The sequence below is a fragment of the Gymnogyps californianus genome, chromosome Z (genome assembly GCF_018139145.2).
Source record: "Gymnogyps californianus isolate 813 chromosome Z, ASM1813914v2, whole genome shotgun sequence".
In the NCBI taxonomy this organism is placed as follows: Eukaryota; Metazoa; Chordata; class Aves; order Accipitriformes; family Cathartidae; genus Gymnogyps; species Gymnogyps californianus.
The window spans coordinates 18,018,292-18,045,742 of NC_059500.1; the positions used below are offsets into that span (position 1 = coordinate 18,018,292).

Sequence of the window (27,451 nt, forward strand, 5' to 3'; positions counted from 1 at the left end):
ATAAACTCTGCTAACATAGCCAGACAAATTGAATTGTTAATCCATGCCTAAACAAAAGGTCATTATTAGCTCAGGGTTAACTAAAACTTCTTAGCTAATCTCTGACCTAATTTTGACCTCTCTTGTTAATTGCAGAAATGCTTTCAGTTAATATATTGGTTAGCTGTGTTTACACCCCCCATTTCTGTAGTTTCTTGCCTTGCAGCTCATAAATTAAAGACAAAATATCTTTTTCTAAGACTAATTAGTACCCAATTAACTCCACGTTGTTACCTAGAATGTAACTGATAGTAAAGACAAACATTAAGCATTTTAATCTGTTTCATGAAGGAGACATTTATGAACATGAAGAAAGGAACATCAAAACCTTTATTTCACTTTTTTTTCCCCTCCAGATCATAAAATATTACTTCACAAAGCTTGTAAAAATACCCAATTCTTCCGCTTCTAGTGATTCCCATTAGAAAGAGGTACAGTTATATCACTGTTAGAAGAACTAATTAAAGAACACATGTAAATCTAATGGATCTGCAGTCACATTAGTACATTGTATCCAGACATAATCATTTGTCATTGCATCATACTTCTTACAGAGCTGTTTACACTGGGCTTGTTTAATTCCTTTAGTATCATAACCATTGTATGTCAGGGTATGGGTATGATGTATTCATATCCATCAAATGTCCCCTTCTGCGGAAGAGTAGTTTTTGCTCAAGTAAAAGTGAAGCACCTGAGTTATAATTCCAAAAATCATTTCTTTACATTCACTTGTTTTTTTAAGTCGGAAGTGTTCAGGTTCTGGTAAAAACATAGGAGGGCTTAATCTAAAAATTAAGTCTGAGAGACAAACTAAACCCAACTGCATTGTAAAATGTATATAAATTTACAAAAAGGAATTCTAATAATGTAAGAAATAAAAAACTCAAAGTTAAAAAGAACTATACAAATAGCATGCCTTATGTTCATCTGAACTAAGTAATATAAGGAATTACAGTTTGAAAACCTCTGTAATTAGATATTGAAGTTAAAATGCTCAGCAGAAATTCAATATACTTCTAAATGCTGAACCCTTACTGTTCCATCACACTCATATTCCTTGTCTTTTTGTACTGATAAAAGCTTCTCCAAAGTAAACTTATCCAGTCATATTGAGGATCATACTTGTCACCCAAGAGATAACTTTAAATTATGCTCAGAGTTTTCTTCTTCTTTTCTATAGGAAATGAGAACGATCTTCTATCATCCGAACACAGGTACCTCGCCTACTGCAAAAATGAAAAAGCTTGTCCATTACAGCTTGTCACACTGGTAGATAAACTCTTGCCTATGAAGGGCCTAAAAGTTGTTTTATTACAGTACAGTCAACTGTTTGGATTAAATCCAGATTCATATTCATTTGCTAGCTGCAAATAAAGCCCACTGTACTATCAGTACAGTTTTCTTATATTTTAACATTATTCACCAAAAGCTCCATTCTTCTGAGTTTGCGCTTATTCTTTGGCATTGGCTTGTCATATAAGCCATTTTTGAGAAGATGCTCCTTGCTGTGATGGATCTGGGCACCATGCTGAAGCTGGAAAGAGCACAAAGCTTGAAGTGGACGGAGTATAGTCTACAGAAAGATGAAGGGGTGAGGGGAGACAAAAACACCGATCTTTTAGTAAGCTATTTTAGAGACATCAATTATACTAGGTTTTTTATTCAAGGACTACTTAAAAATGCTGATAAAATATAATTTGGATGATAAATGCTGATAACATACAACCTTTGGAGACACACAGGGCACAGCTGAATAAGAGATGTACTAAAAAGAAGCCACATAGCAGACATACAGCCACCTACCTGCTGTTGTCCCTTACTCCTTTCTTGGACCCACTCAATCCTGACTTCAGCCCCAGCTACATTACTGTAAGTTATGGCTTTAACTTGACCTTAGCAATGAACTACTATCAATTACTGTGGCTCAGCCAACAAGCTGTAATAAAATAAGTAACAATAACTAAGCTGTTTGTGCTTGCATGAAAATACCCTGAGGCAGGGTTTTAGAAAGAGAGGAGGGACTCATGATCAAGGCAGCTGGACTGCTATTCTGGAGGCTGGACTGTATCCCTGCTTCTGCCCAGCGATATTATGTAGGACTAATGAAGCCACACAAACCAAATTTATCTCAAGTGGTTCCTAATTGTAGGTTCTTCATTTTCTGGTTGCCTGACTCAGTATCACGGGGCCTCATGTGCAGATGTGTAAAGCAATCACAAATGTAACTGCAGTCAGCAGGAGCTGAGTTTCTACCAAGTAAAATGTGACTCTTCTGAGCACACAGGAAAATCAAGTGACTTATATAGGGCATCAAACTAAGTGCCCATTTTTAACTTCCACAGCTCTCAACTTCAATTCACCATCTTATACGCTGGGAATAGCACTCACTTAGTTCAGAGAGGGTATAAAAAAGTGCATGAATGTTTATGAAGCTTTTGGCTATTGCAACATTTATAGAAGCATCTTTGAGAAACCGATAATTTTGTCTTTGGAAAGTAGGCTGGGCCAATTCTGAGTGGTAGGGATGAAACAGAATACAGGACTGGGAATTATAGACGCTAACGAAACATTCACCCAGGACCTGAAGAGGACAGAAGTTCTAATGAAGGAAAAATATGCCAATGTTGTCCTAGCACACCAAAGGAAAAAGTAAATATACAAAACCCACTTTAATTTCAGTATTTCTAATTTTTCATAGATTTAACTGCTACAATAAATAATTACCTTCTTTTAGCATAAAAGCATATGATAGCTGCACTGTCATAAAAGACACACAAGTTTCTAGAAAAGTTTCTTTACGCAGTGTTCCAGTTTCTGAGCCATATTTTCTTGTGTGGCCACACATTTTGTCCCAGTCTGGTTCTAAACGCAATTGATGTAATGTTGAGGTGACTCTCTAATGTCACACTAGACGCAGACACGCAGGTGGCATACTCTACACTATGCCAATTACAGAAGCAATTTTTGACCTGGGGACCTTTTTTAGCAGATGGAGGTCAAGTACCAAAATATTCATTATCTGATGGAGAGGGATATGAGCACCGCAGGGTGGACACTAGAACGTGGTGAATACATGGATGAGCTTTAAATCTCTTTTCACAGAACCTTCTGTACTACATTCTGGGCACACAATCAGATTGCAGACCTGGGTCTATGGTGCGAAACTACTCGTAGGTCTTTTTCAAAAGGCTTATTAAATTGATATTATTAACGTCAGCAACAAAAGATTAAGAAGGACGTTATCTTAATAACCTCTTCCATCACACACTAGTGGGATCACAACTTGCAAGGAAAAGGCTAATGTCCAATTAGTATTCTTTGACCTGGGATAAACTTAAACTCAAGAACTGTTAAGGCCCAAATTCTTCCAATGACATGTAAGAGTTGTGAGCTGGCTGGTAGGAAGACATAACCCAGTGGGTTGCATTCCATGGCTGCAGGAGTGCGGAAGGTCGGTGGGACAGGCTTACAAAAGCATTTTATCTTCGAGCGAGCTGTGAAGGGGTATTCAGATCATCTCTGCTGTCTAGTTTTTGCAGAAAACAACTTACTACTTTCCATGCAGTAATATACTCAATTGCCCATCTCAAACTAGATCAGCTTTTAGGCTTTTGAGAGTCAAAGATCACCTTGCTGTGCTTTGACTTCAGAGGATCATTTAAAAATACTGATCTATTAAAAAAGGTAATGGTTATTTGACTCCAGTAAATACTCTGAGACCAACACATGCTAAAAAGGAAATTAATTCTACCTGACTGCTAACTGAATGAAACTTTTTAGAGTCTAGCACTAGTTATTCTCAATGACATTTGTCAGCCCAGTAATTTTAAATTCAGATCTTAATGGAAGAAGTTAACCATAAACTTAAAGGTAGTTAAATACTTTAATATCCTATGTAAGAGAGATAGAAACTTTACTGATATTAATCTCCAAATTTTCTTCATTTTCTCACATCTTGGAAATACTTTTCCTTTTTAACAAGTTGTATCCAAAGGTATTTTACAAATTCCCAAGAGCCTCAACTGATAGTTCCTGAAGTAATACTATTCCCCACTATTAGAATATTAAAAGACTGGTGAAAATATCTGAAATTTTCTATGACAATTTTGTTCAACTGAAGTAAATAAACTTTTTAAGGTGTGTATACATATACACCACCTCCTAACATCTATTATAGGATGTATGATTTAAAATCAATAAACTCTCCTGACTTTGAGTGGCTTCAGGTTTTACCTGCCATTAGGAAAAAGCACAAGAAAGTCAACGGCACAAAGCCTTTGAGACCCAGTACAAAAATTTCATTCCAAATACTGCTTGCCACATTATTCAGTACCAATGAATCACTGATCAACTAAATAATCATCATGTTTTTCTGGCTTCATGTATTTTAGACATCAGAGTGATTATAGGCTATAATCTCTGCCAAGTTTACTAATATCTTCCTTTGCTACAAAATACTAATCATACTTTAGAGTGAGTATAACTTTGGTAACATCAGTGCAACATGTAAATTCCATACATTACAGCAACTGAACAGTTGTTAACAGTTAATTACAGTTATTTAACATAGTACATAAACCAAAGTAGTTTTCACTACACTATAGCTAAGAAATACTCAAAACTGTTTTAAAAAAATAAATCAATCTAGCATGTTACATTTGTACAATTTAGTATATTACACATGCTTGGTACACAGTCTATGTTTTGAAGTTTTGCAATAAGAAATGTCAAGTGAACTTAGAACAACATCACAGGAAGAGATAACTACAACAGTGCATCTCTGCACTATTTGCCCTGCAATATACGCAGTAGTACTTCTATTTGTTTTTGGCTAAATCTCCAACTGTCATCTCTACAGATTTTTATTCTGTATTGTGGCAAGCACAGCATGTATTTGATGCCTTATAAACCAACTTTTTTAAAAAAGTAATGTACAGGTGAAGAGAATCTGAATCACTCTTCGTATTTAGAATTACAGGAAGAAGTGTGCAAGAAAGTAGTACAGGATGAGAGAACGTGATGGGAAAGAAGAATGAGGTAGAAGGAAAGAAAGAACTGGAAGACACTGGGACTGCTGAGTTAAAAATGCATAAAAGGTACAAGAGAGAAACAGTGAACAGAAAAGACAAATGGAAAGAGGGAAGAAGAAAAGGGAGACTGAGTAACAAGTACAGGAAAAATCTCAAATCCTGAGACAAATTAACCTGAAGACTGCACAGTGAAAACTTGTAAAAGTGGAAGTGCCTGGGGAAAGCAATAGACAACTAAAGAAAAGGAAGGGAAAAAAAAAAACAACCCAAGGAAAAAAGAGGAATTGAGGAGATCGGTTGGGAAGGTAGCAGTTGTTTTCAATAACCAATCTATTACTCCACACACAAATGGGCTACCACAGTAAAGCTGGTCTGTAAGATAAGTTGTCTGCATTCAGCCTTGATGGACATTGCAGCATCAAATACGATCTGTTACAGGACATGACCTGACCCTAACTGGTACTTTAAACATCACCAAAGCAAGATTTTTAGCCCTGAATCTTGCCCAGGTTTATCTTCAGACAACTCTTTGTGGCAAAAGAGCCAATCTAATTCCATTATGGGGTAGAATAAAAAATACCGTACTAGAATTTAACATACTAAAAAGAGGAATAGCAAAATAATCATTCAAGACCTTTGTATCTAACAAGCTCCCTCAGCAATCTGACAGCAATGTTGAATAAAGAATAGGAAAACTACAGAGACTTTTGGAACACAACAAGAAAGAGTCACAGTAATCTGAACATACTAGAGTTAATAAATATCTGAAGAAAAATAGTTTCTATTGGTACATTCTTGTTTTGGTTTGCTATGCAACAAAACCATTACAATGTTGTTAAGATTTTGACTGTCAAATAAGACATTAATAGCTAAGTACCTTCACTGCCCCTCTACTATTCATAAAAGAAAAACTCAGGTGTTTAAAATTACGTACCTCTTGTATACTCTGATTTTTTTCCATGATAGTAAGAGCAACAGCTGCACATTCAAGTGTAGACAGACAGGTGTTTGTTGGCTGTGTACGAATTACATATTGACTTGAAATGTTGGTTTTTAACTGCACCTGAAAAATAGCAAACTACTAAAATAAACAGTTCAGTATAGCAAACAAGATACTTCTTCCCTACACTAAGCAAAACACAGCCTCTTCTCCTCTGTGGTCAGTTGCCTTCTTTCCTTTTTGCTGTTGTCTCCCAGTAGCCAATGACCTTATGCTACTGTTAAATATAATGCTATAACACCTGTGAGTCGCCATCAGAGACGAGAACTGCACATTTGTTACTGTACAAACACTTAAAGAAAATACATTTGTTTGCTAGAGAAAGACAATGAAATTTTAGCAACCAATTTCAATTGCCATAGATAACCTATAACAAAAATAAAATTATTCACCTATGCTTGTTTTATCGCACCCTCTAAACACACACGATCCTGTACAATGTACAATGACTGTATAGTCACTGACACTATTTACCTTGGTTAAATATTATTTGTCAAGTTCTGAATGAAAGACTTTTAGAAACTACATTTATTCATATAATGTACTAGGTCACTGATTAGAAATATTTGCTTACCTAAGTCATGTTTGAAAATTATTTATTTGCTCTGCCTCAAGCAATAACCACTCTACACTATCTCACAAGTTAAAGGTTTTTCAGAAAAAGAAATTTAATTCAACCATTACACTGCCTGTTTTATCAGCTCCAAAAGCTTTTACTGAGTTTATAAACAGCAGTTGAAACATCATAGAATCTACATTATTAGACTTTGTCTGAAAACTCAGATATTATTCCTTTATTCCTAAAATTTCCATCTCCACATATGTTTAAAATATAATTTGCCAAACAAGTTAATATTTTAGCAACATTGTCACTATTCTTAACCAAAAATTATCAGTTCCTTTTCCAAAAAATTGTAGTACAGTACAATAAACCCTAAGGAATTATTATAAAAGAACAAGTCAATTTTCTTTTTTTTTTAATCTCATCCCAACAATTGTCTTTTGTTTTTCCTTCTTCTCGAAAACATGAGTGACTGTTCCCCATGGCCATCATAATATTGCTCCCATTCTGCTTGCCAGAGGTTCTTCAGCATTCCTCACTTCATTCAGTATTTTCCCTCTTCATTTTTCCCATTTTTGATTTGTAATGCTTCATTTTCCTTCACCTCTTTTACATGCAATCACCCATTCTTAAAAGTTCAAGGTACCTCACTTACAAAAGAGAAACTCCAAGCTGCTGAAGAAACATGAACGAATAAGATCAAATTCCAATGCTTTACCTGATCCCAATGTAATGAGAATTAAATAAATAAAAAGAAGGCAACAGGAGAAGAGGAAAGCCATTCTGGAAAGGACAAATAAGTTAGCTATAAAAGCTCAATATACTCAAATATAGGAAAAGACAGAAAAATGTACCTTTGTGACAGAAGGTCCTAACTTGTTTATCAAAGGAAACTTTTTTTTTTTAAATGCTGGTCTTGTTATTGGGTAGGCTTGAAGGACAAAAACATGCACATTTCAGAATGTTTTAAAAGTTTCCAGCAAGGATTGTTTAGATAGTTTGGAGAGATCGCTTTCAAAAGCCAAAGAATACACACTTGGGTTGAGAAATTGAGAAGATGAATGCATGTTAATTATGTAAAGAATACAGAATACTAACAGTATGATTTTTGCATTATATAAAAATACATTCATATTCTTTTCACAACTGTAATACTGGAGGTGTCATTTTAATTAAATAATTTTAAAATCACATCTTCCAAACTCCATTTTGTCCCCTTGAGTGAAGATCGATGTTTTTGCTATTTTAAGGCTGCTTACCATAATAATTACCTGGAATGCACTGTATTTTTAATCAGGTTATAAAATTACCAACTGTCAATTAAACTGAAAATGCACCAGTGGTCTCAAAGCACATATAAATGTATCTTTCCTGAACATTCTTACTATTCTTAGATATTTGAAAGTATTGGTTACAGGTGATGATATACAGAGTTATTTCCTGCAAATTCAATGGTCATCTCCACTTAAAACTCGTTTTCATTTTCTGCAGCTATTCAGCATATTTCTGCAAATGAATTGGCACAATGTATGACAAATTACTCAATGAATGCCTATTACTTACTATAAAGTCAAACCTGATATTTTATATTTAAAGCCAAGATAGCTGAAGTAGTTGATTATTCCATGTCTGCAAACTCAGGGTCTTTCATCTCTAGCTCTGTACTCTGACAGTTAAAAGAAAAGAATTTATACCTAGCACATCATTAGCAGATTATGCTTGCTATTACACTATAGTGGAAGCCTATCATACAATCTTTAATTTATAGTCATACTGTAGAATTTTTATCTACTGTATGAAAGATGTTAACAGTTACTTGGATATTCAACAGCAAATTCAGTCCACATGCTGGGGAACAGATCCAGGGCAGATTTAAGAATGAAGCTAGTGGATACATACTAGCCTTTAACAACTACCTTCTTCAATTTGGTATTGAAAAATCAAAACAGAATAAATTGATTTAGGAGAGAAAACGTAGACTTTGGACATCAGTCTATGGAATGAAATGCAAAAGAAAATTAAAATGAAATTAATATTTTCATTTGTTGTTCCTCAAGGTTCACTTTGTTTTTATGCTCCCTTTACTGGGACCATGTATGGATCTCCATCATGACAGAGTAGGAAGGCTAGTTATTTCAAGTATACAAAGATCTGTGCTGGAGGGAGCTTTTAGTCCCTACTTAGAAATTCCTAGATAGGTATTAAAAGCCAGGATAAACTCAGTCCATTGTTTCTCCAGCATGTACCCTGAGCAGCAGAGCAGGCACTTATCTACACTTTTTCTCAACAGCTGACAGCCACATTCTTCACAGAGTCTCTCTACAGAGGTTGAAACCACCTCATGGACTACCTGCAGGCAGACTGGCTTCCCCCTCTTCGAACATGGACAACAGTGCCTCAAGGCCTTTTTTTGTAGGAGCTGGGAACAGTTCTGTCTGCTGGTTTCTATACTTCATTTCTTGGGTCTCATGCTGAAAAACTTTTAAGATCATCAGCATTCCAGAGAAAGGAAAATTATTCATGATTGCAAGACAACTCCTACAGAAGAAAAGCTGCCTGCACTCCACCTTACACCATGGAGCCAAAAAGTCTGTAAGTGCAGCTCTCAAACAGCTGACAATGTACGAAAGGGCAACTTTCTATTTCTAAAAGCAACAGCAGCGGCAATCAATTTCATCTTTCCTGGGAAGAGTGAGACAGGATGGAAAAAAGTGGTCCCCACCCGTTTTTCTGGAAAATGACATATTCACTGGGATGAGATGAAAATACCACAGACAGTACAGTGGTGGAGATCAGAGGAAGAACACCTGACCAGGACAACTCCCTGCTACAGTTTGTCTCTTAGGCTTCTTTCAACAAACACGCATTTTACCCTACTCTTTACTCCAGGGTGGCACAGTATCTAAATAAGTGATCCTTTGTCACCTGAAATACAGTCAGGGTAGCCTTTGTCTATCATAAATTGGATAGACTCACCAAATGACTGTCTATCAGAAACCAGGTACACTCACTGAATGAGTAAAATACACAATGAGGAGCTCTACCAACTTAGAGGATAAACTGAATGGTAAGACAAAGCCAAAACAATATAGAAACCGAAACGAATTAATATAGTTAATACATATTTCAGACATGGGAAGAATATCTCCTGGAAAAAAATTGCCTAGATATATGAAATACTTACTGTTCTCAAACGTGATTGGGTAGGAGAACGACTTCTCTCATTTTCAGCCAACAGGTCTAAAACTTGCCTTGCCTTTTGTGGAGTTAATAGTTTCAGGGAGGGTATTGCAACAGTTTCATCAAAGCTTCTGCACTACCTAGATGGATTAATTCTTTGTCTGTCACGTGCATATCTCAAATCCAGCTGAACAAGCTTAATTCAAAGGTATGGAAAGGTTCCTCCACAGTTAATGTAAACAAAATCACATCATCTACCCCTTACATTACACTTCAAAAACTCAGAATTAGTATACAAAAATACCCTATTTAAGTACATTTCAGAACAACAATCATGATATTTTATAACCACTTCTCCATAAAATGATAAAGATCCCGTGATACAACAATTTACTTTTTTTTCTTTTGTTAGCTGTCAAAGTAATTTGCAAATCATATGCACACTTTGGAATAATTTCAGTTACTAACAAAATACAGCAATGTCAAGTTGAAAAACCAGCAGCCTGTTTAACACCACTCACCCAAATAAACAGCATAAGACAGAAGATGGAAACTATCTCAACAAATTCAAACTAGAGAGAGGAATTTAGATAAGCTGAATGCAATTACTCACTGGAATTTAGCCAAGACACTGAAATTAGCATATCTATTCTCTTTATAAGTGCAAGGGAGTTTGGGGGCTTAGTTTCCAAACCATCAGAAGCATGAAGCAACACATACAATCACGTTTCATTTCTATGTGTAACTCAAAACCCAGAGTTTCCAAAAGCCTGAATGTCAGCAATTCTCATAAACTGTTACATTAACTTAATAAACACTGGCTTCTCCGCCAATGCACCACCCTCTTAGCAAATGCTACAGCCTTTGAGCATTTACAAAGGATTTGAACCACAGTAAAAATAGTGACCCTTCAGTATTTCTTAGGGCTGAGTTCTTCCAGGGCCTTCTTTGGAGATGTCCCAGGCAAGTGACAACCCAGCTAATCCTGTTTAGCTGTTCAGAACTGATGGAAGCAGAAGTGTTGCCTTGATGGGGTCAAAGACTTGCTGTTTGAAATTTTAAAAATTTAAGTCAGTAAAGAGGCAACTGATTTCTGCTCTTATTTTAAATATTAGGACTAGAGCTCTTGCAGAAAGCTCCAAGTGCTATCCTCAGTCCTCTCCTTAATGTCAATATCCCTGTCTTTTTACCTTTTCTATGCCAATTTCTTCATCATTACTCTTACTAGCTTTACTCTCCAAACAGCATCCAGCATTATGCAAAATTGTATTTGGAAAATAGTGCATCCCCAAGGACACAGAAAGGCTATAAAGTTAGTACACCTGTCTCACAGGGCACACTCAACAACTCTTGGTTTTGTCTGTCCTGTTTTCTGCAGTTAGACTACAGGCAGCTCAAAACAGGCAGAGGAACAACATACCCTTCTGTGGCTTCTATGAAGAACCTAGTACTTAAGATCCCCTCCTCTTTTATTTATGTTGATAGTGTCCTTATAAAGTCTGAATTTCTGTTTGAGAATTAATTTGCTCAACTCTCAGAGAATGAAGTAAGCAAGTACCATCCATCATCCTGCTTAATATAGGCAGTAGTTATCGTTCATATGTACTGTTACTTTAATAAATATCTTCCAGAAAAAACAGCATAACCCATCTTTTTAAAGGAATTCAAAAGGCACAAAAAAATCCAGAAAGAGTACAACCACATCCTGCCATCTTGCCCATCGTTCTAGAAACTAAGAAAAAATTGCTTTTAAGGTGCTGAAGAGGAAGCGCATTCTCTGGGTGCTACTGCACAACCAACCTCAGACAAAAAAGGAAGTCAGGCGTGGGAAAGATATTTCACTCAGTATCCAGTTGGCACTAGCACCTTTTACCTGTAAGCCAAAACAAACTATTTTTCATATGTTACAGGAATTTCATGCAGTTAAATAAAATTACCTTTGTGACAGAGAAGATAGCCTGAGTAAATTTAGTCTCAGCATGCTACTGAAATTTAAATCAAGAATATAAATAAGTTATTTTGTTCAAAATCTTGGCTTTAATTTAAAGTGACATCTTAAGAGCCCTCTGTTTCTAAATACTGGAGGGCATAACTGCCACGCAACTGTCACAAATGGATAGCCTGAAAAAGTATATAGATGTCACAAAACCCTCTGTCCACTTTTCATGTCTTTTGATTAAATATTTAGGCATATCCATGACATTCCTGTGTACATTCCATGTAAAATGGTGAAACAAGTCATAGATTATATTGTGACCTTCAGGTAAACTTGAAGAAATTTGTTCAATTTCTACGAAATGACAAGATATTTTGCACATTGTCTTCAACAATTTCCAATGAACCCCAAAACCTTTCTCTTTGGGTATCCCACAAACCGTTCCTCAGGCAATTTATGCCACCAGGTTAGACTCCAGAGTCTTATCACTACAACAAGCCCCAGGACATCTCACTGCTGCTGTGACAGGAACTGCGGTAACCATGTAATATTCTGTCTTTGCAAGAGAAGCATAACTGCTTTTGCTGAACAGTGGCTGTGTGTAGGTCCTACCTACTTATGTTCCTTTCAGCCTGTGGAGAAGAACCTGAATTCGGAGTTGCAATTCAGATTAGCTCTTTTGCAGGTCAAAACCAGAAGCCTTCTTACACCCTTATAAAATGCACCTGTGTAGGAGCAGTGCCCAGGATTACTTTCATCAAATATCTCGTTAATGTATGAAAAGACATTAAAGTTCTACACACTTCCAAGAATGTCCTTTCTTTGCTTCTGGAATCAAAACAATTTAAGAACCAGATTTTATTGCTGTGGGGTATTACATGCTAAAGATAAATGGTCCAGAAGAGATAGTAGAGCTACTCACTGAATGACTTAACGCTCATCATCTGAATATAATCCTACACGATGACTCTTTCTTCCATGAGTATGTCAAATCACACCTCTTTTAAAAACATCACCTCTGTGTTTCATTGTGTCTCTTTCTTGTTACTGTATAAACAAGGTTGAAAGAAAATAAATATCCTGTAATTTGATATATAGAAAAATATTTGAGAATGCCTCAAGTACATTCTGGGAAAAAATATTTTTTAGTGTTCCACAATATTCTGACTTTTCTTTTAAAATATGTTTTTAATGTGCATAACTCAGATTGTACAGAGTATTTCCCTACTGTGTTCCTTGCTTTCATTTTTAGACATAGTTGATTGACAGGAAGAGAAATTAAATTGCAAAAGGAATGTGTCCTTCACAGACAGAGATTCTTACATCACATTCCTACAGAAAATTTGGGGGGCGGGGGGAACAAAATAAAAGAAGAAGGAATTTGGCCAAAAAAACCCCACAAGTATATGCACTTTCTCCACCCCACCCCTCCCAAACTTCAAGTTTTTAGAGTGCTCCTACAGTGCTTCAGCCAAATTTATTCAACAGAGATTCTTTACCAAGAGCTGGGCAAGGAAGCAATGAACATAAAAAGGAAATACTGCCTTTAAAAAGTAAAGCAGAATAAACATAAAGGTCTTATGATCGTACAAGATAACATTACATTTTCCACATGTAAAAAATCGTGGTAAATGAACCAGGGCAGAAAAAAACATTGTAAACAAAAAACATTACCGATAGCATCATTTATCTGCAGAAGACAAGTTTCTCACATAGCAAGCTTTGCACTTTGCAATTTAGCTTGTGTAAAGACTGGAGAATTTGATACATAAACATGAAACTTCCATTTATTAAATAGTTGAAAGAATTGCAAGCTAAATACCTACTAAAGTTAAAAAATAGCAATAAAAATAGATGCCTCACTTTTCTAAATGTATCTGTAATCTAATCTGTATGTCTATATTGATCATCTTTACACATGATACTGTATGAAGTTAAGGTAAAATTCAGATTACAAAGCACAATTTTTCTTGCAGGAGAACCTGGTAATTCAAAATACTTAGTACCATGTATGCAGATTGCTTTGAGAAAGCCCAACTACCTAATAATTCCTTAGGCTACATATTTCTCTCTTTAATGCACTATGAAATCAAAGATCTACACAAAAACATGGAATAGTTTGCAGTGGCCTCCTTACCACTTCACTTGTTTTATAAAACTATTTACAGGCCCTTCTTCTGCCTATGCTATCATTTCTGAAGTGTTTTTACCAGGAATCTGTCATTACAGTTTTTGTAAGAACTCAAACTTTTAGCATCTTCTCAAAGATGCTAAGAGAATTCAACAGTTTAGCACCTGTGACATCTTGCAAAGTCAAATAAAATTGTCTTTTCTCTAGATTGTCAAATAAGCTAGCAGAAACACCTGCAAACTCTAGCTGTTTTAAAGTATCACCAAAGTAAACAATGTTTTTGAAAGTTATTTCAGATGCTTATGCCCATCTGCATACTTTGAATCCTTAATGCTACATAGAATATGGAAGGGGTAAAATTACAGAATCACAATGTTTCAAACCACTTCCCATGATTTTGTCATCACTTACACCATGCATGGAAAATGTATAGTATGAAATAAGTGTCCACCCCAAAAGAAGTCTGGAAAATAAACCTATGCCTACCTGAGAATCTCTTTTTTCAAAGAAGAAAACAGGATATTCTGGCCTCCACTTAATAAATAAGATGTAAACAGTAAGTAAATATAAAAAAAAGAAGTAATCTCTTCACTATTGCTGCTTTGCAGAAAGTAAGTATCTAACTTACTAGATAAGTAACATGAACTTTTACATTAATGAAAATCTTCATCAGCAGAAGTTACCTATAATGGCATTTTCTAAGATGTCAAGATCAGGCTGCTGACAGTGACAGGTAAATATCAGCCTCCAGTGCTGGAAAGAGATTGAAGAAAGTTTGTATGCACATCTCCTGCTTCCCTGAAAGACAAGACATTGGACTTGATGTCAGGAAATAACCTGAGCTCACTAAATCACAGTGCAACTTTAGGCAAGCCACCTTCCTTCTCTGAGCTCCAAGGTTTTTATCTGTAAGACGGTATTTACCCAGTGCTGTAAAGCACTTTGAAGGCTGAGGGAAGAGATGATGGAGAAGCCTGAGACCAATCAGAAAGAGTAAGTGCTGTTACTGGAGATAAGAAGAGGAGCATCTTCCTTCTGATATTTTTGTGCAATACATTTCTAAAAATGCTATGGATATGGCAAAGAGAAAAAAGCAAACAAGAATTATGCCAATCTTTCTTACATATAGGGATAAAAGAAAATCAAGGTTCCCTTCACTATTTTCCCTGTGTTTCTTGTATGAATATTTACAAGCACAAGAAGCACTACAAAAAAACCCAGAAGGCCCCACTATCCTTAAAGAAAGCAAAATACTACGGTCTTCAGTTAAAATAGATAATTGAAATAAAGTCCAAGTGCAGACAACCTGTAGTTCTAATCCAAAAGTAATAGTTCAAATTCCTGTAAAAGAAGGCAGCCTGAGGCTGACCCAAATGGGTTACACAAAATTAAGAGCTAACAGATAGTGAATAGTAAGGAAAGGAAAGTCCTCTCAGCTAAGGCATAACAGAAGATAGGACTGACCTAGTAATATTTGGACTATATATTTTGCACAAATAATTGAAATACCATCTGGTTATGGTCTCAGGTTCTGAAACTGCAGGTTTTTACCTATAACTAAGGAATGAAATAACTTACTATGCCTTTATGTTATGTAAATATGACATTATGTTATGTAAAAATAATTATATTTAAGTGCAAGTCGTACAGGGCATGCCTGGCACTTCATAAAATGACTATGCATTTTTTGTTAATTTCCATGCCTTGTAATTTTTTGTATTTAGAGAAAGAAAGATCCAGAAATTATTTCTGGTAATATCTCTCTTGCTCTGCTTACATTTAAAAAATGAATGTCAGGCAACAGATCAATATTTTATGCAGCACTATTTTTTTAATAATTAATACAACAGGAAAGTGCTGCAAGTAAATTCAGTCAGTGAGCAGAGTACAGATCTAGAGAATGGGGTCATGAAATGAAGGAAGAATACACAAAATATAATTACGTGTATTGTCACAGCCATTTAACTTTAATTACCTGCAAATATCAGAAAATTGAAAAGGAAAATTAAATACCTCAGTGTCAAAAAGTAGCATCAACACAATGACATTTTTCTTTGGAATCTACTAATTACGTTTGCTTTCTCTGATTTCTTTTTTTCTTATTATATGTGAATAGTAGTAAACACTTCCTTGGATAGGGAAAAAGCAGTGGAAGAAGCTCCTGAGAAGAACTTTGGCAAGGGCACAAGGGAATATGTAAAGAAAGACTAAAAGAAGAAAAAAGCCTTCAATTAATCTAGTTATTTGAAAGCAAACTCAGTCAAAACAAAAAATATTTCTAGTTTCCTTTTTACGAAGTGTTCATATCCCATGAGAACTTCAGCATGGGTACAATGGTACAAAACCTGCAATTGCTCCTGAATTGTTCTAGCAGCAAGGTATTCAGATATTCAGCAAAGAGTCTGACAATAATTATGAAAGAAATGGCAAAGAAATAAATTAAAAGCAAAGTTTCCACCCAAGAGTGAAAATAGCATACACTTCTGACATCTGGCAAATTACCTGAGACCTTTCAGTCACAAAGAAAATGTCACTGTATTGAGAGGTAATAAATACATACTTAGGACCAGAAAAATGTCAAAGTGGACCAATGTCATTCAAATTAACCTAAATGTCAGAAGGACAGACTCCTGTTGATTGCTCAGCATCATATCTCAACCGTGCATGAAGTCTTGACCCAAAGTAATTCCCAGTTCTTTCCCTCTGATCTCAGTCTTCTCAAACAGCAACTTCTGCCAGTCCTAGCATAAAACACTTTGTTCTTTAGGGTCCAAAATATTTTTTTGAATGTTTTAGTTGCAATGAAACTGAACACAACTAAAACCTGAACACATCAAACATTTCAGAATATGTAACAGATTGTAATGATTATCTTTCAAGTCATCATACAGCAGAAGATAAGAGCTACTTACTTAATGAAAACAAGTTTTCTTGCTACATCAAAAATTACACAATTTAAAAACACCAACATAACTCACGAACAAAAATTTACTATCAAAGCTCACAATGACTTCTACAGCCTACAGATAAGAGGGCTCTCCTGTGGGACTATTAGTAAAATCACCAGTGTCATACACGTAGATAAAAAACATTTAGAGAACAAGTCAGTGAAAACAAGGTATTTTTCTTCCATTAGTACGAGGACACATGGTTGAATGCATACCACTTTCTGGGACCTACATTACTACAGTTTGCCCCACTGCAGCCATTGTTGGCTGGCCTTTGTTGCCTTGGGTTCTGATTTGCCTCCTGCCCACCTGCACCCCTTATTCATCACCGTACCTCTTTCCCCTGCAGAATTAAACCAGGCATTGTCAATTTACTTAGGTTCTATGACAAAATTTGATATTTAATATCTCTCTCTCGTGCAAATTGGAAATTGTGACAAATGAAAACAGAGATGGGAAAACAGAAAGATAAAAGGGAGGATAAAAGTGGGCTGTAATAAAATGTATTTACTACCTGGCACTATTTATTAGTTGGTCCTCATATATTCACTTGCCTAAGTCCCGTAACTATGGAGGATGAAAGAGCATATTTTTCTCTGCATCCCCTCAGCTCACTAAATAGGAGATTTTATAAAAATAATTCAGAGAGCGTATATCAGAAAAGGAATAAACTAAGATGCAGCCAGATGACAATAGTGATTCTTGCTATTTTGCCTGCTCTTTTGTTCTGGGTGTTTTCTGTGTGCAGATGAATGGATGTTTTGGTATTTCTATTTTTACGTTAAATGTAATCCTCTCTCAAGGTGTTCAGACAGTTGCCTATATGTCTTAACCTGTATTACACTCATGTCTGTGAGCATTAAATATATTAGAAGGAAGTTTTTAACCTCCTCTAGAAGGAATTTATCTTAATGGCAGATTACCTTTTAGAATAGTTGCTTGCCCCAGCAAGTAAATTCTTCTGATTTTTGGACTTGCTTTCAGAAACAGACTGCCACTCCTTCTTTAATCCTCTAGGTTTGAAAACAGCAAATCCCCAAATAAAGTTTTATTATCTAAACATACCAGAGGACTAGACTGCAAAAACCACTTTCTGTTAAAAAGCACATCAATATAACTATTCACACACCTTTAACCATTACAGTTTGTCTATCAACTCATTCATGACCTTACCCATCATTACTGGAAAAATAACAGAATTAATTTCAGCTTCTGCTCAACTATGCATGCTGCCAATTTTGTGCTTATAATTCCGACATTGCTGCCAGTTGAATTTCTGGCAGACGACCCTACTGCCAACTACAATTCGATGTCCTACACCTGTTGACACTTTTGCATTTTATATTATCTACCATACCCTTTGCCTTAAACCAGATGGCATTTTATCACTTCCTGTCTAGCATTTAATCCCTCATTTTCCCCATGGGTTTCTCCTACCTAGTAACTCCAGTGGTACCACTAGAATTGAAAAGCGGGTGGATCCTTAAAGGAACAGCTTTTTAAACTTTGTTTTTCTTATCTTTGAAACAAAAAGAGTGGTGAGAGTGTTTTGAGTCAGCTTGTTTGAACAAAGATCCCTTACCCTGCTTTCCATAGTCCAAGTGCAGTGCCTTCATTTCTTACTGCTGATACAGTGCTCAGTGAGGTCCTGCCAATAGTTTGAGCATCCCTTCACTGACTCCTACAGACGAAGGATGAGAATGCTCTTCCGAAGAGTCCCTAAGATGAGAGCATTTCAAGCAAGCTGCTTGATAAGACTTACTCTCAGGCACCCCTAACCATCTGTGAACCCATGCTCACCAAGCAGAGGCAGCACATAAACCATGAAGTCAATCCATTAAGTACTACTCGCTTTGCACAGCATGAAGTTTTGACGTCAGAAACGAGGTAAATTGGCAAAGAATTCTTAAAGCAGATGTTGATGTGACTGACTTTGGTGAAAGATCAAAACTCTGGAAACTCAGAGAGCAGTTTGTCTTGACAACTGCCCAGGCATATTACAAGATGGTCACTGAACAATGGGAAAGAAATAAAAATGCACAAGTGTTTCATAAATATTTCATCACACTGTCTTCCAAATTGTAACATACGGATTTGGGCCACTTTTCTCAGAAGCTGAGAATCAGGAAAAGTTTCCCCTGCCCGATACATTGCCAAAACTCTCTTTCATTGACTGGAGTTCAAGACAGCATATAATCTTGACATTGCAAATTTTAGAAGCCTTTTTAGAAGACCGCATGTAAACTACAAACTGGTAGTAACAATTTTAATTAACCAGTTTATGAGGTCAAAGACCATAGCTTCCCGTCATCAGCAACACCTTTTGTAAACCTTTCCTTTCTATTGAAGACAATGAAGTATTGCGAGGGGTTTTTTGGAGAACTATGGTATTTTAAATTATCAATAAGCGTTCTTAACAACCTGATTATATTGTTTGCAAATTCAAGCATGTTTAGCAGACTGTGCTCATCTTATGCATGGAGTGAGAATGTTACACAAAGGTCAGACAGAAGGGAGTAAATAGGAGGATCATTCAGCAGGAATGATCCTTTTATAAATGCAGTGCTGAGTAAGAATATTTGTGTGGTACCTTGAAACTTTGCAGCCTATTGCCACAACAAGTTCATAAATAAATCGTCCTGAAGGTCTTGGCTCAAAACCATTAAGTTTACCTGCAAATGTGCAAGCAATTTTAATAGCTTTATGATGATGTATTTTACCACAGGATTCCTAAGATCTCATATAAATATGAGTAACTGGCTGTAAAAAAAAGGTTTAAAAAAGAAAGCATATGGTAGCATTTACCTCACCTACTAGTAGGTCACATTTTTTTCTAGTTCATTTAACAGTTCATTTCAAGCCCATAAAACTGTGTAACAAAGAACACTTAATTCAATTGGAAAAATGGGGGAAATTTAATTTAAGAGAATGTTTAATTACTCTGGGAAGAATTTGGCTAGGATGCCTGAGCTAACAGCCCATCACTCATGGGAAGACATCATAAAAACTTTGGGATTTGTTTTGTTTTGTTTTGTTTAAATGAGTTGAAAGCACTTCAGCAAAACAGCATTTCCAGCAACAGGGGTTCCCTAAACTCATCTTCCCTGGTACAGAAGTGACATTATGTGCATGGAAGTAAAAATCTGGTATCATTTGAGAGCAACCTGCTGACTGTTCTGTGCAGTCAGCACCAGCTGACTGGCATTTGGAACAACCTATCTCAAAGACAAAACCTTATGTTCCATAGCTTGCCACCTATTACATGTGTCTCCTCAGTCATTCCCACCCTGGTTGCCTGGAGCAGTCCAATGAAGTCAGGAAGGCCCCTTCCCACTTCACCCACAGGACAGAGGGACACCCTTGCACTGTTCCCTGAGCCTTTCTGACCTTGTCTGGGAGTCCTTACAAGATGAGGTCCCAGCACAGAGACGAAGACTGAGAACTTGTGCATTGTGCATTAATTGCCAGGGTTTTGGTAGCAGTGGGCAGCAGGGCAGACCTCGGTGGGAGGAGGTGCCCTGTGCCAGACACAGCCGATTCCAGACAGCTCCACAATGGACAGGTCCTGCTTCAAGCCCATGTCCTGGTGGTGGCCTGGAGCCTAGACCATCACTATGGGAAGACCAGGATCGCTTAGCAGAGCTGGGGAGTCCAACCAACAGTCTGTGTTGGAATAACAGAGCTCAGATTGGAAGGGAACCAGCAGCCAGTAGCGCTGAGGTGCCCATGTCGGAAGCTGCTGCCCAGGCTGCGAATGGAGGGAGGGTGCTGCCAGAGAGTGGGGAGTGCCTGTCCCAGATGGGCACCCCAACATCTGGGACAGGAAAACAGAAGAGTCTGATGGTGAGTTAACAACACAGACCAATCAGACCACTCCAGTTACAGTCCTTCACTCAGAAGAGTGAAATTATCTAAATGAGGGAGGACCACAGCCATTGCCCCAGGGAGATGTCTCTGCAATGGTGTATTGGATTTACATGGCAAGGCGGCGGGGGGAGCTGCAGGGCTGGCTTCTGTGAGAAGACACCAGGAGCTGCCCCCATGACGGACAGAGCCAGTTTTAGCCAGCTCCACGATGGATCCACCACCGGCCAAAGCTGAGCCTGTCAGTGATGTTGGTAGCACCTCTGGGATAATGTATTTAAGAAGGGGTAAAAAAACCTGTGCAACAGCAGCTGGGAGAGAGAAGTGAGAATACGTGAGAGAAACAGCCCTGCAGACACCAAGGTCAGTGAAGAAGGAGGCGGAGGAGGTGCTCCAGGCACTGGGGCAGAGGTTCTCCTGCAACCTGTGGTGAAGACCATGGTGACGCAGGTGGTCACCACGCAGCCCATGGAGCACCGTGGTGGCACAGGTCTCCACCCTGCAGCCCATGGAGGACATCCACTGCAGCAGGTGGATGTGCCCTGAAGGAAGCTGTGACCCTGCAGAGAGCCCGCACAGGAGCAGGCTTCTGGCAGGAACTGAAGCCTGTGGAGAAGAGCCCGCACAGGAGCAGGCTCCTGGCAGGAGCTGTGGCCCCATGGAGAGAGGAGCCCACGCTGGAGCAGGTTTGCTGGCAGGACTTGTGACCCCACGGGGGACCCACGCTGGAGCAGGCTGTTCCTGAAGGACTGCACCCCATGGAAAGGACCCATGCTGGAGCAGTTTGTGAAGAACTGTGGCCCATGGGAAGGACCCACATCGGAGAAATTAATGAAGAACTGCCTCCTGTGGGTGGGACCCCATGCTGGAGCAGGGGAAGAGCATGAAGAGGAAGGGGTGGCAGAGACAAAGTGTTATGAACTGACCACAACCACCATCCCACTGTGCCACTGGAGGGGGAAAAGGTAGAAGAATTGGGAGTGAAGTTGAGTCCAGGAAAAAAGGAGGTGTGGGGGAAGGTGGTTTTTAGATTTGTCCTTATTTCTCATTATCCTGCTCTGTTTGACCAGCAATAAATTAAATTAATATCCCCAAGTCAAGTCTGTTTTGCCTGTGATGGTAATTGGTAAGTGACCTCCACGTCCTTAATTCAACCCACGAACTTTTCATTGTATTTTCTCTCCCTGTCCTTTTCAGGAGGGGGAGTGATAGAGCAGCTTGGTGGGTACCAGGCAGCCAGCCAAGGTCAACCCACCACAAATGGCTACAGCGATGTGGGGAAACTGGAGCTGGGGAGATACCACTGATGGCTCCAGAGAGCAGAGTCCTGGGGAGTCTGGGCCTATGTCACTTGTAAATGCTGTCCTCTGTAGGGGAAAAAGCCTTTGGGATAAGATGATGGAGGGATATGTGGAGCAACGGGTCAATCGTGTTGTTTCCACAAAGGAGACGCCCCCCTGGAGGGACAAAGTTTGGAAGCCATGATAGATGAATATTCAAACAGCTATGATGGTAGAGATGCACATTTTGTAGAGACAAGGGGTGGAGGTTGTTGAAATGCTGAACCTGGACCAGGACCTGTATCCTGATCCACAGCGACAAGGGGCAGAGATTGCAATGCATACAGATGTTGAAACCATTGCAATGCTCTTGATTTTGGTGTTTTGCAGGGGCGAGGGGTGGAGTTTCACTGAGCACATGTAGACATTGCTACCATGTCCATTCCTTTTGTCTGGTAGGAAGGGCAGAGTTTATAAGACGTGTCTGTTGAGGTTACGGTGACACTAAAAGCAGAGCTTGTAATGAATGTAACATGCATTTTGCTGAGAAGGGTGTAATGTATTGGGCATAACTGTCAAGGTTTTGGTAGCAGTAGAGCAGCAGGAGAGAGCACTGCAAGAAGAGGCCAAGTGCTGCCAACTCCTCAACAGATCCACCACAGGTTACAGCTGAGCCCATCAGTCAAGGGTGGTGCCTCTGACCCAACCAGAGGAGTTTGTAGCACAAAAACATATTTAAGAAAGAGTGATAAAAGACAAAAAAAAAGAAAAAAAGAATAAGGCCAGAGCAGGTGGAGAGAGGAGGCAGAAGACCACACCAGACAAGGAGGAGAGGGGAGACAGGAGCCAAGCTAGCACCAGACAAAGCAGAGGTCGTAGCCAAAGCAGCGGCCACACAAGCTGCAGTTGAGCGGTGGGATGCTGAAGGGACTGCCACCTGCGGAGGAACCACCATGCGCTGCCCCCAACCTCCTGCGCCATCTCTCCCCTCACTGAAGGGGCAAGCACAGCGTGCAGTGAAGGGACTGGAGAACAAACCGGGGGAGGAGAGGTTTCACAGAGACAAGGGGAGCCTTCCTTAAGTGTATGTTTGCTTTTTTCTTTCTATTACCAGAATCAGTAATTAGAAGTTTGTTTATTGACAATAAATTTTTATTGAAATTACATCAAAATCAGTAAAACAGTTTTGCCCGCAACAAACCTGGCAATAAAATCATACCATAAGCAAATGAGGAGTGACAGAAGAAAAGGAGATAATACACACAGGTTGAAATGCTGTGACTACAGAGAAAGATGGAAATCAGACCTGTGGAAAAGAGGCATACCTCTGGTGCAGCAGGATAGTATTCAAACCTGAAAAACTAACAAAGTAATGCTACAAATAAGGTAAGCCCACCCATATATTCCCAGCAGTAACAAAACAGCACAGCAGGGTTCTGCTTCCTGCAGCTGCATTTTTCTCAAAACTTGTTTCATGGCATCAGCTGACAGTGTGGCTCCAGCTCACTCTTAATGACTGTTTTAAAGGAAATTTGTCTCCTCTCCTTAATTTAGCCACAGAGTGCAGCACCAAAAGAATGAGACCAATTCTGCTGTGTATAGATCATCAAGCATTGCACAAAAGGTCCAGCCTTGCATTAGAAACTATGACTACACAGTATTCCTCATAATACTTGTAAGAACCATTGTCTCCTACCTAATCCTCAGTTTAACAATTTTGCAAAAGCTGAAGCATGCATGGCTCTGTTACTAGAACCTGCAATGGGGAGGATTTTATTCCTCTTCAGCCTTGTAAGAAAATCCAATTAACTGGATTTTCCCAGTTATTTAGATGGCATAATTTAAAAAAAAAAAAACAAACAAAAGAAAGAGAAAAAACTTCTATATAGATGTAGAACAGTTATCTAAAAATAAAGCCATGGCAATCCACCTGCAGTTCATATCAGGGTCATTGAAATGAAGTTGGAAACTATTTTAAAATCCATTGTATTTTTTCTGAGATTAAATTATCAGAAATTCCTTTTATTAGTAGGATGGTTCTGTATTTTAATGAAGAAATCTGTATTAAGAAAAGTTGAAATTACTTTTCCAAGACAACAAACCTTCTAGACAACCACAGACCATGGAATAAACAGTGTTTTGCTTTTGCTCCCATATGCACCTGTCTATTAGGACTTATAAAAATCTGCTGTAATAAGAATAAAATTCCCTATACATAATTTTGTATATTAACTAAAGAAAGAAGATACTAGTGATAGTCACTTACTCCCTTTTTCAGAGCTATAAGGACTTCTTCTCCAAGGGACTTGTCATGGTTTAACCCCAGCTGGCAACTGAGCACCACGCAGCTGCTCGTTCACTCCCCCCCACCCAGTGGGATGGGGGAGAGAATCAGAAAAAAAGAACCTCGTGGGCTGAGATAAAGACAGTTTAATAGGACAGAAAGGAAGGAAAATAATGATAATAATATGACAACAGTAATACTAAAAGAATTAAACTATACAAAGCAAGTGAAGCACAGTGCAATTGCTTACTACTTGCTGAGCAATGCCCAGTTAGCTCCTGAGCAGTGATCCACCCCTCCCGGCCAGCTCCCCCCAGTTTATATACTGGGCATGACATCATATGGTATGGAATATTCCTTTGGCCAGTTTGGGTCAGCTGTCCTGGCGGTGTCCCCTCCCAGCTTCTTGTGCCCCTCCAGCCTTCTTGCTGGCTGGGCATGAGAAGCTGAAAAATCCTTGACTTAGTATAAACACTACTTAGCAACAACTAAAAACATCAGTGTGTTATCAACATTATTCTCATACTAAATCCACAACACTGCACTATACCAGCGACTAGGAAGAAAATTAACTCTGTCCTAGCCAAAACCAGGACAGGACTTCAGCATTTCAACTCCACATTTATCTGTTTCACTCACAGTTATGTGTATATCTAACTGTAATAATTGCTACTATAAAAATACAAATGCTCAACTCATTGCAAACAATGAAACTGACAGATGTATGAATTGACAGATGAAGGGTGAGATTTACCAAGTTCTTGAATCCATTTTATCAATTCCCCTGCTTACTTCTGACCTTGCTGAAGTCCCTTATGTCCTGTATAATTCTTTTCCCCAGTCTATTAAGCGACACTGTCTTCCTCCCACTTTGAAACAACGAGCTGTTTGGACAGAAAGCAACCTCTGGAAGCTCACGGGCAATGTAAGAACTGATTCCCTGTTTTTATGTAACAAGAATTTTGTCTTGGGGTTCAAGAGTTAATCACATCATCTCCCACTGCCTTTGGCACAACAAACTAGAAGCTGTTGCTGCCTCTGAATTCATGCCTTATCACAAAAAAATTTATATTTCAGGATTTGCAAGACAAATTTTTGTATATGTTGTAGAAGATCTCCAACTAGTTGCCAAGGCTGTAAAATACAAATAGGTAAGATTTATAGCTGAGCAGGATAAAGAGACCACTCAGCTGGAACGGTCTCAAGTACAAATAAAAGCTGGACAGGGTATTACATTACATGTCATGGAAGTAAGTCTACAAAGACTGCAGGTTGAGAGTCTTATACGAAGTTCACCTATCATCACATTTGATTACTGCTACTTAACAGAATGTGAACTAATTGAAATCCCACTTCTAATTAACTTCAAAAGGGGTAAAATCTAGAATTTCTGCAGTGGACCTGCAAACATCTTCTTTTTTTTAATTTGTAGTAAAGAAGTGTTCCAGGCATCTTTGGTGAAAAGATTTCAAAGCAGAAAGTATCTCATCCACAATGGTATTGCCTAGGGACATGCTGATTTAACAACTCCAAATCTGGTCCTGAATTTGAAATACTGTCTTGTGTGTATGTGAAGTCCAAAACATACACGGATAATGTAGTTAGATACTTGGGTTCTGTCCTTAAATGAGAATATCTTTTTAAGTAAATGCAAGAATTACTATCAAACACCCAAGTTCACAGGCTCAAGGATTGCAAGAAAGCCACTACCTACACTATTGAGCAGTTTCTTACATGAATATTTAGTAATTGCTCAGTGGTATGAGAAAGACTGTGGAATGAAATTTTAAAACTAAGGACCAAATTCTGCTATCCTTTATTTGCACAGTAAAATACTAAGTAAACTCAACTTAAATAAATGTAACTGATTTGTCATACGAATACGAGAAGCAAACTCTGGTCCTAATTTTTCTTCTTAAATGCTGAAAGCTACCTTTAAAATTTTTCTTTTAAAAATAAAGCACATCTAGTTGTCCCCTTGATTCATAATTAACCTTGCAGAACCACCACTCCTCCATAATGGCTGCAAAGTATCTTTATCAATAGCAGAAACTTTTATGAAAAAATCTGAAACAAAACAGTTTCTATAAAAGATTTTGGCCTTATGAACTTTCAGGTGGTGAGGTCAAAAAAAGTTTGTTTCAGCTTTCTCATAAGCTGAAGATAAAAGACTTGAATAAAAGAAATAGTTATTCTAAAAATAAAGTGATATGGGGAGAGCTGGTGAAAAACAGCTTGCATTGGAGTGGAAATCTAAAATAAAAAGAGGAATGTAATCAAGTACAGAATCTGGGAAATCACAGAAGTGACTTTTTACACCCAATAGTCCAGTAGCCAAAACAAAAAAAAGACAGGAGACCAAATAACACCAAAGACCATTTGAGAAGGTTAAACAGAAAGAAAGCCTGATGAAGAAAAGTCAGAAGTAGCTGTACAGAGAGGAAACAAAAAAGAGCAAAATACTGGCCATTTTCTGTCTTCTTAGAAGTAGTTTCTACCAAACAAGTATAAAGACAATGGTAAAACAGAAAGAAGACAGAAGCTGCAAGTAAATTAGTGAATCTGCAGAACTGAGCGTTACTGTGCAGAAAATACCTCAAGAAAACAAACAAAAAAAGACAACAGACTGTCAATTTTAACAAGTTCTAATACTGAAGGAGCCAACAGTAGTTGTGTTAGCATGGCAAAATGATGTGATTGGAGGCTCTTGGAAAAATGACTTCTTGTCTCTCCTCTCTCTTGAGGCTTGGGCTGTATTGTTCTCACCATCAGTTGCTACTTCTTATTTACACTGCCACCACCCACTTAAGGCCCCATCAAGTTTCAGGGCCTCGGTGTCAATCTCCTCCTGGCTCACTGTCCCCCGCATTATTTCATCTTTTTACCCGATTTATTTTTTCTGTTTCCTCTTTTGGGGGAGTGATGGGGCAACAGAGTATTTAATTTGCCAAGTATGGATTTACATCTGTCCCTAATGGGAAAAAAACCAACATAAACAGCAGATGCCTATAATAAAGTACACACAGAAATACTTCCTCTGAATGTTTTTCTAGCCTCCAACAACTCAGGGATCTCACAGTCTGGAAGTGACCCCTTGGCATTCAACAACAATTTAATCCTTGATGGATTTTTCTTCCGTGATTTTGTCCAGTTACTTTCCGAACTTCAAAAATACACAAATTCCAACTGTAAAGATT

General features: G+C 38.1%; 1 protein-coding gene across 1 annotated transcript in view; it reads right to left on the reverse strand.

The window, feature by feature from the left end:
- Positions 1 to 1,261: 1,261 nt before the first annotated feature.
- Positions 1,262 to 27,451, reverse strand: part of DTWD2 (DTW domain containing 2) — a 95,716-nt gene continuing 69,526 nt past the window's right edge. The window contains exons 5-6 of the mRNA XM_050913343.1: positions 6,004 to 6,132; positions 1,262 to 1,612 (exon numbers count right to left, since the gene is read on the reverse strand). Coding sequence (XP_050769300.1) covers positions 1,442 to 1,612; positions 6,004 to 6,132 — 300 coding nt within the window. The 3' untranslated portion in view covers positions 1,262 to 1,441. The remainder of the gene's footprint in view (positions 1,613 to 6,003; positions 6,133 to 27,451) is intronic.